At 41.5% G+C, this 16,545-nt stretch overlaps 2 protein-coding genes across 2 annotated transcripts in view; one reads left to right on the forward strand and one right to left on the reverse strand.

Annotated features, from left to right (window-relative positions):
* Window positions 1-16,545, forward strand: part of LOC307209943 (uncharacterized protein) — a 501,253-nt gene that overhangs the window by 363,148 nt on the left and 121,560 nt on the right. The gene's annotated exons all lie outside the window — the stretch shown is intronic.
* Window positions 1-16,545, reverse strand: part of LOC307209914 (E3 ubiquitin-protein ligase RNF213-like) — a 111,023-nt gene that overhangs the window by 33,982 nt on the left and 60,496 nt on the right. Inside the window, exons 28-39 of the mRNA XM_079965299.1 lie at window positions 11,537-15,133; window positions 10,590-10,726; window positions 9,503-9,598; window positions 8,103-8,221; window positions 7,483-7,599; window positions 7,103-7,185; window positions 5,954-6,101; window positions 4,656-4,791; window positions 3,598-3,789; window positions 3,072-3,211; window positions 2,319-2,464; window positions 1,159-1,377 (exon numbers count right to left, since the gene is read on the reverse strand). Of these exons, the coding sequence (XP_079821425.1) occupies window positions 1,159-1,377; window positions 2,319-2,464; window positions 3,072-3,211; window positions 3,598-3,789; window positions 4,656-4,791; window positions 5,954-6,101; window positions 7,103-7,185; window positions 7,483-7,599; window positions 8,103-8,221; window positions 9,503-9,598; window positions 10,590-10,726; window positions 11,537-15,133 (5,130 nt within the window). The remainder of the gene's footprint in view (window positions 1-1,158; window positions 1,378-2,318; window positions 2,465-3,071; window positions 3,212-3,597; window positions 3,790-4,655; window positions 4,792-5,953; window positions 6,102-7,102; window positions 7,186-7,482; window positions 7,600-8,102; window positions 8,222-9,502; window positions 9,599-10,589; window positions 10,727-11,536; window positions 15,134-16,545) is intronic.

The raw sequence follows: 16,545 nt of genomic DNA on the forward strand, positions 1-16,545 counted from the left end.
TCAACAATCCTACTGTTAAGGATTGGAAAGCTCTGAAACGTATAGCGCGCTATTTGAAAGGCACTATGCATTACAGACTGAGATTTAACAATCAGAAGTCTGGTGGTCTTGAGATATTTGCAGATGCAAGTTTTGGAAGTGACACTACAGACAGGAAAAGCACGTCTGGAGTTTGCTATATGTACAATCAGGGTCTATTTGATTGGTCATGCAAGAAGCAAACAACAGTTAGCTTAAGTACTTGTGAAGCTGAACTGAATGCACTGTCTTATTCACTTAAGGATTGTGAATGGTTGTTACAATTGTGCAAAGACATGAAAATTCCTGTCAAATGTCCAATCCAGGTTTACCAGGACAACAAAGCATGTTTGGCTTTGCTGAATTCTGAAGGTTGCAATCAAAGCACGAAGCACTTGCAACTGAAGTTGCAACATGCTAGGGAACGTATTCAGAAGGGACTCGTAACGGTGTCCTATATGCCAGGTAATGAAATTCCTGCTGATGTATTGTCCAAGATTGTATCAAGGGATCAACACTGTACCTATGTGCAGAAGTTGGGTTTGTACTGATATTGTACGAACACGCTGCCCAGTGATGTTCACAGAAAGGGGGAGGATGTTGGTTTCTGCTCTCTTCACTGTGCAGCGAAGTGCTTGTCACGAGACAGGTGTTTACATTCCACAGTTTGTGCTGTTGGGTTTTCCCACGGGAAAGGAGACTGGATGTGACGTACACTGGTTTCCTGTTTTTCACTGTTCTCACAGTGTTTCTCTCCGTGCTTCAGAGGAGAGAGGATGCTTTCTCTGCTCCGGCAGAGGCAAGATGTTTTTCTGTAATCTACCAGCTTTGAAGTGTAAATAAAGTAATATAGAGTATGTGGCACGTACTCCTCATCATTCCGCTGTACCTTGGGACACTGCAAATTCAACATCTAATTCCTGCACTTGTAAGGAGACTGTGGTTTGTGCTGATTGTACGTATTTACAAAAGAGACTAATTATCAGAGCATCAAAGAACAAATAAGACACATAAATGTTAAAGCCTTGTGTGATTTTTAGCAATCGCCCTTAAAAGATATTATCATTTTCCCTAACATTTTAAAAACACACTTTTTCTAGTAGGACTAAAATATTACCATCCACCCAATATGATTCCTACCATTTGGCGATGCGAGAAGCTGTCTCCTTTCTCAATATGTTCTGTGAGAGAATTGGACACATCAGGGTACACAGCAAGAATCCTGGAAAGGTTTTGCAGACGACTCCTAAACTCACGGTAACAAAGATGGATAAAGGGGAGGGGCAGCACCCTCTCTTCTGCATTGGAAGAAGCAGCCTTCATTTCCTCCATACATGATAAGAGAGCTGCCTGCAGCAACTAGAAATTGAAAAACAATGTCACTGGAAGCAAATCTTGTGCGGTAATATCTACAGATTCTTATGTAGATGAGACTTTTATCTTTAGAATTATAACACATTCAGGAAAACTGTTTCAATCATGCATGTATTACTGGGGTAAAATGTATCTCACTCCACAGGTACCTACAGGACTTTTTCTCACTTTTGTTTACAGCAGTTGGGCGTGTACACTTTGGAGCTAGTTTACCTGAAAACACATTTCATAGTTTAATTTTTGGTGAGCTCGTCTGAACACAGAAGACAGACATTAAACCTCTTTAGATGCAAATGCCTTGCTTAGGCTGCTGTCATTCCAATAACCACCTGACTGGGGAAACAACTTGTCAGAAACTTCTACCATAGGGAATTTTCCAGTAGATTGAAGGTAGAGTCAAAATAAAGTAGGAGGGGATATTTTGTGCATTGATCTACTTGCTATGCTACTGTAAAATGAAAGTGAAGGGGAAGAAACCCCTCTAGTGTTGTAATGATTTCAACCCAAAGAAACATCCCCAAGGGTTGGAAGTCGAAATCAAATTTTTAAGTCATCCTAAGGGATAAATACAGGACAGGAGGTTATATGCGCAGGCGTATTTAAGTAGCTACACCTCAAGATCCCCCAGCTGATGCAGTGAGAGAATACTGAATATGGAACAGCTAGGACAGGGAAGTGGGGACAAAATCCTACTTGTTGAGATCTAACAGCATGAGCTTTCAAGCAGTCTGGAATTTTCTTCATTCAGATAAAACAAGTGTGTGCAATCACCATCTCATTCCATGTCTGTGTGATATTCATCTACTTTAGCCATATGCTGCTGAAGTATGTGTTTCAGTCAAACACTACAGCACACAACTCCTGGGCATTACAACTGGCACACACAATGTTCTAAGCATCTTGATGTCTCATGTTGCGGTACTTACCTTTAGCTCCTTATGAGAAGAAACGCCCATTGTCAGGAGGATGAAGTCTCTGACGTAACAGTGAAAAAGGTGCTCCCTCTCTTCCTCAGGGAGATCAGCAATATATTGCCCCAGTGGTTTCTTCTGAAAGATGCTTACAAATCTGTCTGTAGGACAACAGTAGAATTGGAATATTTAAGTTATATGAAAATTTTAATTACTATAGCATCTCACCGGTGCTATTTTATTAAAGCATATTGCTGTATAATTTTCTTATCAATTTCCCATAACACTGGAAACTGCTCTGTTGTTTACAGTGGCTGGTCAAGATTCCCTGCTAAATCTCCTAGACTTTTTAAACTATCTATTTTAATATAAAACCTGGCATGCCAAGTTCGGGCAAAGATTTGAGCGGGGGCAGAACTGTGTTTCATTTTAGCAATGTTTTTAGTAGTCATCAGTATCCCAAATTATTTTTAGCAATACCCCTCAAGCCATAACAAGCTGCTTCTGGCTGTTTCCATATGGGAGGGGACAAATAACCCCTCAATGAATGAAAGTGTTGAGGGGGTCCACAGAGCTGTAGAGGCTAGCCTCACATACTGCCATTCTCTCACACCATCCCCATACTCCCCTAACAAATGTTTGTCAGAGAGAGTTTTCCCAGGTTATAGATGGATGTGTAGAAAGCTCATCTACACATGAGGAGAGACACAAGCCAATCCAGGATCCCTCCTACTGGTAATTCTCTGTGTGTTCCCTCTGGATTCTCACCTTCATTACCAGGGATGTATTGAGCTTGAACCCAAAGATCTTCCAAATAATCTTTTATCTTCCAGCTGAAGGGCATTTCGTTGCCAGCACCTGTTGATTTCTTAAAGTAGCTCTGCACCAGAATAGTCTCAGTTTGGGAACTGGGCAAGACACATGTAAATTAAGTTAGCAAGCTAGAGATATCCCATTACTAAGCAGGAAGCTCAATGTTTTGTTTCAGCACTTAGAAAGAAGCAGGTAAAGAGTTATGTTTACCAATCCTTGAGTTTTGATCTCTCAAAAAAGCATTTGACAAGCACAACATTACTCCTTTAAGGAGATCTGGCTCGTAAGTCATGCCCACTGAGAAATGTGCTGCCAAAACATCATGGCATACAACTGGAACATTTTTTTTTTTTTTTTGCTAACTGAATAAACGGCTTTCAAGATAAGTCCCTCACATGGAATCAAAATCACCTTCACCATTCAGATTTTTGCAAGCCATCAATTCATTGGCAACCATTCATGCCTTCTTTATGCCACTTACTTGTTCTGGCCCATAATGTAAGGGATGTCCAGCAGCTTGAGATCATTGAAGATGAATAGCCACAGAGCTTTCACACACTTTTCTGTTGTTGGTCTGACCAATAGGTCCAGGTTGCAGTCACTGTCTAGGACAGACAACATATAGGCCATAAATGGAGTCACCACACTCTGGACCCGCTTCCACAGGGTGTCTCTGCAAGTGTCAAGAGAGGTAAAGGAAACAAAAAGGCAATACCCAATGTTAAGAAAGGCATACACTCCTTCAGGAACATTCTGATTGAACATTTCAAGGGAGAATGTTATGGAGAAAAGTGCTTGTGGAATGCTCTCCTTAGGGACGTTCATCTGGCATTTTCATTATATGTTTTCAGGTGCCCAGCAAAAATGTTTCTCTTCAATCAGGCCTTTGGCTGATTAACATTCTACAGCCTTTCAAGTATGTTTAGCTGGGGGGAGGTATTTTTGTTGTTGTTTACGTTTATTTGTGCTTTTATCTTGTATTTTTATCTTGTGAACTGCTTTGGGATCTGTTGATGAAGGGCGGTATATAAAATAAATTTTATATATATATATATATATAAATTTATATATATATAGAGAGAGAGAGAATATTATATATATATATATTCAACCTAATTCTGCATTTCAACTATTCCTAGAACCTGTTAAATTGTGTCTTTGAAGCAAAGTAAATACATATTTTACTTCCAGGATTAATGGTACCAGCAAAAATGGAATCAAATCCTTTGAAAGACAGCCAAATATTAACATAGCTTCCAGTGAACGCTTTTGATTTCAGTATTGTACCCAGTTACACTCACTGCAATGTACTGAACAGCTCAGATCTAAAGAAAAACACAGCTTTTTAGGCTCCTGCAAACACACCCAGAGATCAGGGGACCCCTCTGAAGCAGCACTTGATATAGTTGCAAGTAAAATCAGCACCCCCTCCATGTACACTTAAAATATCCTAAACATGTATGTACAAAGAGCTTCCTCGATAATGACTTATCTTTTTTAGAGCTGGAAAAAGTGTAGTGATTTAACTTCTGTGTATACCTGAAAGTTCCTACTTCTTGGAGGGCATTGAGGTTTGATGCCTCTCGGCGTACCCACTCTTTCATGGTGTAAACATTTTCTTCTTGCTTCCCCAAAAGGCTTAACAGGCGAGTCTTTGTTATCTTCAGGAAGGAGGCTGAGGGGAAAGACAGCATAAAATTTGCCAACTGGCACTACTTATGGTTAAATTTCAAGTTCTGAAGCAAAATCTCTGCACAGTGCAAATTAATTTTAGCTTCCCCCTTCTTCTGTTATGAATGTTCCCTATGAAATTATAATTTATAGAGCTGCAGGAACCGCTGTATAGTTAAGCAACTACATTTATCAATATTCTATTATAAAATATGGAAAATATATTTAGGACATAAATGTATTTATTTATTGCATTTATATCCCATCATTCTGTGAAGGCACACAAGGTAATTTACAGTTTTAAAATACTTTTTAAAAAACCCACAAATGAACAAATATTACAAAATATACAGACAATTCCCAATTTACATGGGGGTTATGTTCCAGGCCTCTGTGCATGTAACTGAAATCACATATATTGGGAGCACCCTGGAGAGTAGGCCTGGGCGATATATCGATATATCACCAAGGACCGGTTTGAAGGCCCATAGCGCAATTTCGCCTTCACCCAGCGGTATATTGCGAGGGAAATCACCGCTGCTCTAAGTCCCTCTGTCACCAGTGCCTGGCGTGCTGAGCGGAAAACAATTTGCAGCAGGAGATTATTATACAGCTGGAAATTATTATACCCCCAGAAGCCAAAGGTGGGGAGGGAGACTTCTTTAAACTACTCCGCAATGAGGGTCAGGCGGTTGCATGAAGCCGACCTCCCACCTTGCGTGAACCTGAGAGGCATCAGAGCTTACTCAGTTGGGGGGCAGGAGGCTTCCCTCTCCCCCCTCAGCTGAGTAGTTCAACGAAGCCCTACTGGACAGTTATTCTGGCTCACAAGGAGACCCTCCCCCGAGCCCGAAGAAGATATCCTCTTTGGGCTCTGGGGTCTCCTCACAAGCCTGAGGTGCAGAGGGGCTTTGCTGAGGCCTCCTGTCTAACAGTTGGTGTGTGGGCTAGAGTAGCAGCTAAAGTCGCTTCTCCACACATCAGCTCTGCAAGTCGCTGTGTCCCTCCAGTGGGACAGGGAGATCCAAAATTACAAATTGTGATCCGGATCTGTGGAACAGATCAATCTGGCCCAAACTGGGGCCCAACCCAAATCGGATTGAGGAGGGGGCCTGCACATTCCTATAAAATACCTTCCACTTCCAAGTGCTTCTAGTCCTTCATACCTTTTACGTCATCTTCTTGAGACAGAAGACTAAGGAGGATTTCAATTCTCTTAGTACTGCGGCTGGCATCCTCATTTTGATCCCTTAGCATGCCCACAGCTCTTTGCACACAGCTCCGTAGAAGAATGGTGGTGTCCAAGACTTGGGTCTTTCCAGGAATAGCAGGGAAGAAAAAATACGATTAGTATCCTGCAAAAGCACAAACCAAAGTCCAAGCCACAAGCTACCCTCTTAAAGAAAGAATACATATGGTAATTGTTGGAGGTCCTCCTTGCAGGACTTTTGTCAAGAAATCTGCTCAGGAAAGAGCAGTCACATCCAGATAACACACAAAAAAAGAGCCACTCATGTTGTTATGCTAACCAAAATAAATATATATGGCTAAAGGTTGGTGACCAGTAACGTCCATTGGCCCTTTAGCAAAAGCAGGTGGCAAAGCAAGGACAGAGTGAATGCTGTAGGGGAGGTGATATATTCAGTTCAATTCTTCTGGAGGTGATTAAAGGTAGGTAGTGGCTTGATTATAAATGTTCTTTGTGAATAATAATAATAATAATAATAATAATAATAATAATTTATTTATACCCCGCCCTCCCCAGCCAAGACCATGCTCAGGGCGGTTAACAACCAATAATAAAAACAAGTTGATTAAAATATAATTTAAAAGATTAAGATACAACATTAAAACAATTAGGGAGCAATTCCATCATAGGAGGAGAAAGGAAAAGGAAAAAGGGGAGGGAATCAAACTGATTCTGAGCCAAAGGCCAGTTAGAACAACTCTGTCTTACAGGCCCTGCGGAAAGAGATCAGATCCCACAGGGCCCTGGTCTCAAGAGAGGAGGACTAGGCTTGCCAGCTGCCCTTTGATCCTCAGGCTAGCACAAGTGCAATATATTGTTAAAGAGCAAAAAAAAACAAAACACAAACAACAAAAACCAGAATGGAATTAGTATTCCCATATAATTTAGAATGAGATAGGGAAAAAATAAACAAGACTAAAAGAATCATGTTCTTGGAAGTGCTTTATTGTCTGTTCCTGTAAGAAACTTTATTTTGTATCAGAGATTCATGGAGCAGGCACAAATAGGCTCCATCTAACCCCAAAGAAACAAGGGATAGAATTAAACACATTGGATCTAAACTTACGGTCAGTTTTTGGGTTTCAGATGTTGCTAACCTCTCCACCCCCATCTCATCTTCCTTTTCTTCCATTCCCTCCATTATCACAGCTGCAACAACAAAGAAGGTGTCATACAGGGATGCAAGTTGCCTGCTGATAAACTTAGGGCAAGAATAGTCAATATAATATAACACTGTCCAGTTATTGCTGGACAACAACTCCACCATCCCTGATCATTGGTAGGGTTGGTGGGGGCTGGTGTAGTCCTTCGTTCAACAGTGAAAGCTCAAATTATTCTGTCAAAATTTGATGCTACATACATATATAAAACAGAAGACATACAGACATGCCTAGATGTTTTCTCACTTGTGTACTGTCTCTCAACATGCATTTATTCACATCTTACTTTCAGGAGGCTCTGCAGAAAAGAGCTGGCTGATGGTGACATTTCTCAGGGCAGTTACATCAGAGATAATATCCTTGGATTTCCTCAGGTCATCAATATGCACAGACTGCCACAACCCTAGCAACAGAAAACAAGAGCATTTCTTGGTTGTCGGACCTCTTTACATTGTCAAGCTGCGGTAACTGAAACTAATCCCACAAATCTCAATCTGATGTTTCTCTGTGCACCTCTACAGGACCTGCCCTATCTGTGGTACCTTTTATTCACAACGTGCTTTGTAAATCCATTACAGCACTCCTAAGAGTGGTTAGCTGTTCATCATCTGCTAGGTGGTTTAACAAGGCAATGGTGGCAAAGAAGTAAGGTTTGTTTGCAGTTGCCACCGCCACATGGCAAGTGTGATTATGCACTCTCAGCAGCGCTCAGTCGCTTTTGGACTGGGACTTACACCACCTGACTAGCAGTCATCCAGCCTGAGCCCTGAGCTGCTTGGGAAATTAAGGCTAGATAGCCATCATAACTCAGCAGAAGTCCACTGTTAGCATATTATATGATGGCGATTAATAATAAAAAATGCACTCCAGTAATTATTCTAAATCTCTGAACACAGATAGTTCTACCTCCTTGAAATCCTACATAGGAACTTCCTCCTTCAGCTCGTGACAGTTTAGTGATGAAGAACACAAACACGGAGGTTTCACCCTGATCTGTTTTGTTGATTTCGTTAACAACTGAGTATCTGCAAGGGGAAGGAAATGGCTTCCATCAGTTTCACACAGCAGGGTTAAATACCCATCATAAAGTACCCACCAATCAATCAACATCTCCCATCATGATTTCAGTATTCATAAAGCTTACATTTCCACTCCATCCAACATAAAGTATTAGGATGCCTACTAACTATTACATACACCATAAGAACACAAGAAGAGGCTACTGGATCAGGACAATGGCCCACCTAGTACAGCATCCTGTTCTTGCTGTGGCCCACCAAATGCCTATAGGTAGCCTGCAAGAAGGAACTGAGCAAACAGCACTCTCTCCTCCTGTGGTTTCTAGAAACAGGTATTCATAAGGCATATTGCCTTCCACAGGGGAGGTACTACGTATCCATCAGGATTACCAGCCACTGGCAGCCTCAGCCTCCATGAATGTGTCCCTCTTTCAAAGCCATCCAAACTAGTGTCCACCAGTGCCACTTGTGGGAGCCAATTCTTTTGTCTGTCCTAAATCTTCCCAACAACTGACTTCACTGGATACCCATGAGTTGTAGTATTATGAAAGAGGGAGAAAAGCTGTTCACTATCAATTTTCTCCATGCCACACATAACTGTATGTACATTTACTCACCGTTTCTAAAATGTCTGAAATGCTACAACTTTTCCTCATGGGAAAAGTTCAGCCATCTGCTGAGCTTTTTTTCAACTTTACAATACAGTCAAACCTCAATTATCCAATGTCTCAGCTGCCGAACATTTCGGAAGCCGAACACCGACAACCCAAAAGTGACTGCTTCTGTTTTTGAACATGCCTCAGAATGGCTTCCAAGGAGTGTTTCTCGTTTTTTTCCCCCAATTAGATTTGCCAGCTGCCCTTTGATCCTCAGTTTTCAAACATTTCAGAAGTCGAACAGACTTCCGGAACGGATTACGTTAAAAAACCGAGGTTCCACTGTATTGCTTTTGGATCGACAAGGCCAGAACTGTGCACAGTATTCCAAATATAGTTGCACCTTAGATTTGTATAATGACATTATAATATTGGCAGTTTTACTTTCAGTTCCTTTCCTAATGATCCCTAGCATGGAATTGGCCTTTTTCACAGCTGCCACATGGTTAGTCACCTCTGCCCAATCTTCACTCCCCTATATTTCTTAAGAACTTATGGCAGACCTTGAAAGAAAAAACCCAACCCTTTATTTACACTATATGTCATCTATGACTATTAGCCCTGTGCTCAATATTTCTCTAATTAAAACACTGAAAAATGCATCATGCATGCCACTTAACATGCAACATACCTGGCTGAAGCAACGAGCTGGGCACTGAGAGATCCATTTTCAAAGTGTGTCTGAATAATCAGGATTTTACTTCCAGATGTAGCATCTAGAAAATTGCTGGAAGAAAAACCCAAAGATTGCACCAAACTGGTTGGATGTATGTGTTGTTTAAAAGCTTTTTATTTAGCAAGAAAGCAGAAAAAATAATTGAAGTAAAATCCAGTGTCATTAAATACACATAAAAGAAGTCATCTTGTAATCATAGTCTAATGTAATGAAGACAGGTTAACAATAAAACTGAATAAACATCTGCGTCACAAAATCATTCATATTGTCTGTTCCTAATGGACTGGGCATACTTGCCTCAGTTGCTAGTGTTTATGGAAGAGAATATTCTTAGTGTGGCCCTTTGTGTAAGCCAATGGAAAGGCTACTGGCTGCAGATATCCCCTGGCACTGCAGCCAATTTAAGGTTGTAGCCTACCAAGTTCTACTCTGAAGTTAATGAACCCACTGAAGTTAATGAATATAAATTAGTCTATTAACTTGAATGTGTCTATTTTGAGTAGGATTAGGATTGGATGCAACCCATCATATATAATTCAGCTAAGTTTTTCTCAGGGTATACCAACTGTATGGGGGACGTGGGTGGCGCTGTGGGTTAAACCACAGAGCCTAGGACTTGCTGATCAGAAGGCCAGAGGTTCGAATCCCCACAACAGGGTGAGCTCCCGTTGCTCGGTCCCTGCTCCTGCCAACCTAGCAGTTCGAAAGCACCTCAAAGTGCAAGTAGATAAATAGGTACCACTCTGGCGGGAAGGTAAACAGCGTTTCCGTGCGCTGCTCTGGTTTGCCAGAAGCAGCTTAGTCATGCTGGCCACATGACCAGGAAGCTGTACGCCGGCTCCCTCGGCCAATAAAGCGAGATGAGTGCCACAACCCCAGAGTTGGTCACGACTGGACCCAATGGTCAGGGGTGCCCTTTACCTTTACCTATACCAACTGAAATTAATAAACAGGACTAAATTAAGTCCATTAGATTCAGGTATACTCTGAATAAAAGTCAGCTGAACACCATGCTATGTCTATAAGGACATTGGACACTCACCGAATCTCTTTCAAAAATGAGTATTCTGTGTCAAACTGTTGCAAGAACAGAACTTTGAGGCTGCCCAACTTGCCTTGTACTTCAGCCTTCAAAGTCTCTGTATCTGCTGCTGTCAGGAGCCTGGAGAAAGTAGAAATCTAACAAGAAAGAAGAAATTGAGTTTCAGGGGTTGGGGAAGAATATGGTTCAGAACACATTTAAAGGCGGACTTACCTGATTTGCACTTTCCAAGGCAGTATGTGAACTGAAACACTTGTGTGAAAGTCACATTTGTCTGAATTTTGCAATGCAGTTCTCAAGCAAAGAAATGTGTACACAAATACATATTTCTGGGTTAAGTGTGCATTTAAGTGCATATATTAGTGAAAATAATACACAGAAATCAATTATATTATGGAAATTGCTTGCAAAACTGTGTATATTTTTGTCAAAACTCCATGCAAAAATGTATTCATTAGGAGAAATTTACATTAAAATGCTGGTGAATTTTCATAAATTAATTCAAGAATGGAAAAACGAGCAACTAAGCAACTAAAGAGGACGGAATGTGGTTTGCTGTGCAAATATTTAGTTCCTGATCTAGGTACTTTATTATTATTATTATTATTATTATTATTATTATTAATAATAATAATAATAATACAGCACTATCTGTGTGTACTTTGCAAAGTACAAAAAGGTAAGTGCCTGTCATGAGAGCCATGCAATTAATGAAAGGAAATAAAAAGGATAGATGGGGAAAACGTATTCCATTCAATCTTAGCAGGTTTTGCATTTGGTATAAAGGAAAATATGGCATTGATGAAGAGATTTGATGTGGGAAATATTTCCATATGCCAAAATGCTCATGCATTTCTCAAAATGCAGCCTCATGGCATCCTCAAGGAGTACAGATTCTTAATGTGATTTTTTTAAAAAACAAAAAGAAATATTATAGAACAACTCACCTCAGTAAAGATTGTGTGACCCCTAGACTCTGTCTCAAGGCAAGCACAAAGGAACTCTGCAAGCGAAGTGTGATGTTGCTGCTGAAAGTATACCTTGGCCAAGTCATCTGCCAGAAAGGAACCCAGCCGTGAATCACCAAGGCGGACTACAGAATCGGGCGTTGCACAGTTTAACAGGACCAACTTGGCTTCTTCTTGTACTTTTCGCATCAGTTCCTGAGGGGAAGCATCCATTTTCAGCTTCTCCGTCACCTGCAAGACAACTGAGGCACAGGTGTCAGGATGGTAGCCAACAAAGACATCAGAAGGGGTATATTTCTGCTGGCCCATAAAGTATTTTTCAGTTTCAGCTGCTGTGAAGCTGTCCACCCATTTCTTCAATTCTTCCACAGTGTCTCTTTGCCTCTTGTCCAACACAGTATTGATGTCTAGGTAGTGCTTTTCAAGCCTGTTGATCAACGGAATGGGGAAATGTTTGTAGACCACCTCTTTCTCCTCAATGACAATCAAACGGAACTTAGGGTGCACTCTGCATTTCACTCGATGGGTCCCCAAGCCCAAGTCAACATACTTTTGACCAGCAAGTTGAACGTAATACTGGTTGAGAGCATCGTAGAGGCTTTCATACAGATTCTGCAGGTTGAGAAGAATGACCATCTGCCCTGTCTCCATACAGATCTTCACTCGGTTGATGTTTCGGCAGATCTGGGTGTATTCCTGGTCTTTGGGAAAACTGGAACCAAAAATAATTTCTGGCTGCTGTGTACCTTTGAAAAAAGCCTGCTGCAGGATCTGGAGGGCTGCATAATTTTCCGTCAACACCAGCAGGTAACGGCATTCACCATCCTCATAGTCACTGTAAATGTTCTGCTGAACTAGATCAATTGTACCAATGTCCTCACGGATGACATCTCCTTTTTCTGAGAACCTAGACATAAAAATGTTCAAGGCCTCAACACCTTCTTTGCCACTGAAATTACGGAGAACTATCTCTGCTAGTTCACGGGGAGCTGGCTCTCTTTTCAGTTTTTTGGTTAAAGCAAACACCATTTTTATGAGACTGTAATAATCCCGCAACCCAAAGAACTCCTTGCCTTGGGTCTTGCAAATTTCCTCATAAGCACTTGCAAAGATGGGAAAGAAACGGTCAACTTTGTGCAGGACGGCGCGTTCTGAAGAGCAGATACCCTTTGCGCTTTCTATGAGTTCCTTCTTGTTTGGTTCTCCACGGGATACAAAGATGCCTCGATTCATCTTAGCTGGATCCAGCGCCCAGTTAGAGATCCCAATGAAGCCAACTTTTTTATGAGGGAGTGGATCATCATCAACACAGCCATCTTCCAAGAGCGGGTGAAGGGTCTTCAGAGGCATTTTGGGGGAGTCTTCAGCCAAGCCAATTTCATCTAACACCACCACAGAGACATACTCCTTTAGGTTCTTTCCTTCTTGGAAGCGAGCACAATGCTTGAAAGTGTTGATGATTCCCTCAGGCGTAGAGTGTGGGCTGCACTGAAAGGACACCAAATGGATTTGCTTCAGTTCTTTATAAAGATCAGTATATGCTGCTTGGCCTTGCATGGCATCAGCCACAATCGTTTTGGCAAGAGATTTGGAACTGCCAGGCTTGCCGATGAGAAACAAGGGGATTTTAAGTTCAATGCAGATAACCATCATAAAAACATTTTCCTTCAGTGCTAAGTTCTTGGCGATTGTTTCCCTCAGAGGTAGGTCACTCAAGAAGAGATCCTGAACTAAGCCAATTTCTTCAAGGATTCCCTTTTCATCATCATATGGCTTTGGAAGGATGGTGCTGATGACTCTGCGGTACTCCTTTTTCCTTTCCAGGGAAGCATGGTAGCAAACACCCACTGAAAGTACCAAGGACCAAAGGACTGGGTCTCGCTGGACAAAACCTTTAGCTGCCTTCCTCTCTGCAACTTGCTTCTCCAGATGTTTCATTAGTAGTTCACTGTGGCTGTGGAACCACTTGAAGACTTCCACGCAGCGTTCCACATCTCTGAGGCTGATAAAGCTGCATTCATCATTCCTTTGCCTCATATACGTCTGAGACTCAAAAAGCACATCTGTTATTAACTGGAGCTCAACATCAGACATTGGTATTGACCTAGTAAGTCTTTGCACAATCTGCTGTATATAGAGTTTTTCAGTAACGTTGTTCAACTGTCCAAAATCCCACACTAGAGGGATCATGCTAGGAGGGAGCGCATGGACACGGTATACCAGTTGCCTAAGAGGAATGGAGCCAAGCTTTTCCTTGGTCTCCTCTGCTTTGACACGGTAGCCTAAGCCAGCCGATTCCAAGCGCTGAATCATTTCCCCTGTATGCTTGCGATAAGGATTGCATGCAGCTATGATTTGCAAACCTGAGTTGTGGACCAAAGGCTGTCCTTCAACTGTGCGATCACACAAGACTTCCTTGATGCTGCTGACAGCTTCAGTGGTGTTGGCTTCATCAAAAAACAGGATGGTGTCAAACTGGTATTGTTGTTTATTGTCAATAGCAATGTTTTCTGCTTCCCTGACTTTGGCATAGATTGCATCTGCTGTGGTGCCTCCATGGACCTTGACAAGCTTCATGTTATCGGTATCCGCACCGCTCCTACGTAGTTCACACAGGAATTTTATTAGCCTGGTTTTTCCACAGCCAGTTTCTCCCATGAGGACAACAGGGATACCACACCTGAATCGCATTTCAATGGCAAGGATCTTTAGCATATTGTCTGTTGTGAGCTCATATGTTTCATCAGGATCCATTTGTCTTTGGAGCCCTAAAACTGTGCAAAGTGTCTCAATTTTTTTATATCTAGGGAGTTCATCAAAATTAATGTTTAATGGGACTCTCTGATGAAGCAATCCCTCATACAGCTCAGATGTCATCACACCTTCCCGGATGACACTTCCATTTAAGGGATTGATGGCATCAATGCTACCATTGGCTCTCTTCCGAAGATGAAAGCCAATAAATGTCATACATATAGAGTCTTCGTTAAAGAATATATATGGGTGGGGCTCCGACTCCCACTTCTTCCTTAGAAGGAATGGAACAAGATCTCTTTCTTTGACTCCTTCCATGTCAAAAAACTTATTCCCAGGGCTTTCATCAGAAATATTTAGAGATGGTGTAGCAAAATCCTTTGCCATTAAAATCATAAATGTGACCACAAAATTTTTGAAGCCGTGTAAAGCATCGTGGACAAAAGCAGCATTACAGAACACCGATGTTTCACAATTTCTCAGTTGAAGGTTCAAAAACCAAGCAAAGTTTCTCAGTTCTGACCAGGAAGGATCTATCACTCCACAATGGATCAGGAGCATCTGCAGGCACTCTGCTGGTGTCCCTTCAACAGAGCCTTCTTTATACTGGAATGTGTCAAGACAATCTCCTCTGCTAGATCTTCTCAAGTACTGGTAGGGTCTCTGAAAGGCTTCGCTACGGAACACTTCCTGATCTATACCTGGGTCTGAGCAATCATAGGACAGATTCTTCTGCATGTCCATTTCTAGGACTTCCTTGGGAGATCTGCAGGTTACTTTGGGGAACACATCCATGAAGTTGTACTTCAGTCCTGGAAAAGTCTAAAAGAAGAGGGAAAAGCAGTGAATAGGAAGGTATCATAAAGTGAAAGACTCTTGAATGTTATGACTGGACATTTATTTTTTCCTTATAAACTATGTTACTCCTCAAAAATTTCTATCCTCAAAACTCTTTACTTCCTGCTAGCTATATGTTCTAACATTTATATGGGAAGGACTAATTAAAATTGCATGTATATTGGCTAAATTGGCCCCACAAGTCTGACAGGTAGAAATGGAGATCAAGTTCCAGCCCTTCATCCAATTCTGGAGCTCTCTGCAAAAAGGAGAAGCTGGATTAAAGCTGTGAAGGTGAACAAACCAACATAATTAAATTCAATTTCATTTTAATTTTAAGTCATATTTAGTTAAATGGTTCAGGATCATGGTTGATAATGGAGTATGGCAGGGTGGGTTCTTAAATCCCAATGAATAACAAGTTTTAGGGCTAAATGTAGAGTGAGCTGTGCATTTGTCCCCAGAGCCTACTATAAAGCATAGTGCTGGGAGAAGATTGAGCATGGTGGAACCTTAGGTTTTACATTGCCATCAACTTGTATATATAGATTTTTAACTTTTCCAGAGGTGAATTCTCATATAATAACCAACTAATATAATCTAAATGAAATAGATAAATGAACCAATTTGTGCCTAAATTGCTTAACCACAGGAAGCTGCCTTATATGGAGTAAGGCAGCTAATTCATCTTGCACAGTACAGTGGTGCCTCGCAAGACGAAATTAATCCGTTCCGTGAGGCTCTTCGTATAGCGGTTTCTTCGTCTTGCGAAGCATGCCCATTGACAGCTTAGCGGATTAGCGCTATTAGCGGTTTAGCGGCTTTTAGCGATCAGCTGTTAAGCGGCTTATCAGCGGATCAGCTGATAAGCGGCTTAGCGGCTTAGGAAAAGGGGGGGGAAGGGGAAAAAACCCGCAGGAACTTGCAAGACATTTTTATCTTGCAAAGCAAGCCCATAGGGAAATTCGTTTTGCGAAGCGCCTCCAAAACGGAAAACCCTTTCGTCTAGCGGGTTTTCCGTCTTGCGAGGCGTTCGTCTTGCGTGGCACCACTGTACTGTCAACACTGGCTGGCAGTGGTTCTCCAGGATTTCAGGCAGAAGTCTTACCAGCCTACCTGGAGATGCTAGGGAGTGAACCTGAGACTTTTTGCATGCACAGAATTAGAGAGCCAGAGAGCACATATTAATTGGTTGGGCTGAGAGCTAAGGGTTCATCTGTTATTTTTTTAAAGCTATTTAAGTCCTCCTATGCTAATAATGCAGAATGAAAAATACAATATTAATTAAAGATTACTTTTCCTGCTAACAATGAGTGGTAGGTTTTGCTTATTAAATTGTAAATTAGACTTCTTTCAATATTTCCAAAGAGCCTTTATATTGAAAATTTGGGAACAAA

The sequence above is a fragment of the Podarcis cretensis genome (assembly GCF_951804945.1).
Source record: "Podarcis cretensis genome assembly, chromosome: 2".
In the NCBI taxonomy this organism is placed as follows: Eukaryota; Metazoa; Chordata; class Lepidosauria; order Squamata; family Lacertidae; genus Podarcis; species Podarcis cretensis.